Source organism: Octopus bimaculoides, chromosome 7 (assembly GCF_001194135.2).
Source record: "Octopus bimaculoides isolate UCB-OBI-ISO-001 chromosome 7, ASM119413v2, whole genome shotgun sequence".
Lineage (NCBI taxonomy): Eukaryota > Metazoa > Mollusca > Cephalopoda > Octopoda > Octopodidae > Octopus > Octopus bimaculoides.
The window spans coordinates 96,917,801-96,918,479 of record NC_068987.1 but is presented as its reverse complement, the minus strand read 5'-3'; the positions used below and the strand labels follow the sequence as shown (position 1 = coordinate 96,918,479).

The following is a 679-nucleotide window of genomic DNA, read 5'->3' as shown; positions in this document are numbered from 1 at the left end:
ATTAATATATATTTTAGACAGATATACTTCCTATCCATTGTTACAGATAATGTATCTATCTCACGAACGCCTAGCTACCAAGATATCGGACAATCTATAATTCTTCCATTTCCTTTTTCTTTTTGTTCTAGCGATCTACCTCAGAGACAGCTTCTCACGATAGAACTCTGTCAAAAAAGCGATTGAAAAAATTTGTTTCTCGTAGAAAATGGCAGGTGAGTACAGAAGTATATTCCTTTTTTTCTTTTATGCTGTCCCTTATAAGTTAGCTGCATTTGAAATAGGTTGTCCCCTACGAGAATCAAACATTCGATTAAATTAATTTTGGGGGCGTGTTTGGGGTTGAAGTCTCGTCTATTTTACAACTACGTGGTCCTAGGGTTCAATTCTACTATACGACACCTTCGCTAAGTGATTTCCCACCATCTGAATGTAATATTGTGCGTGCGAGAATTCACAAAAAAAACAAAAGATGAAGACAAGTAGTGTAGACAACAAACAGACGTATTAGTATAACGCTCGGGAAGTGAAAAAGTCTTTAACGTTTCGAGCCTACGCTCTTCCACAAAGGAACTCAGAATGAAACAAGGAGAGAAAAAAAATGTGTAGTGGCTAGCGATTTATCATGGCGAATGTGTATGTATATATATATACACACACACACACACACACACACACA

The 679-nt window shown here is 36.8% G+C and overlaps 1 protein-coding gene across 4 annotated transcripts in view; it reads left to right on the top strand.

The window, feature by feature from the left end:
* LOC106880214 (myosin light chain kinase, smooth muscle) overlaps positions 1-679 on the top strand; it is a 133,766-nt gene that overhangs the window by 129,945 nt on the left and 3,142 nt on the right. For all 4 annotated transcript variants that reach the window (XM_014930074.2, XM_014930073.2, XM_014930075.2 and 1 more), the window contains one exon: positions 132-215. In XM_014930074.2, the coding sequence (XP_014785560.1) occupies positions 132-215 (84 nt within the window). The remainder of the gene's footprint in view (positions 1-131; positions 216-679) is intronic.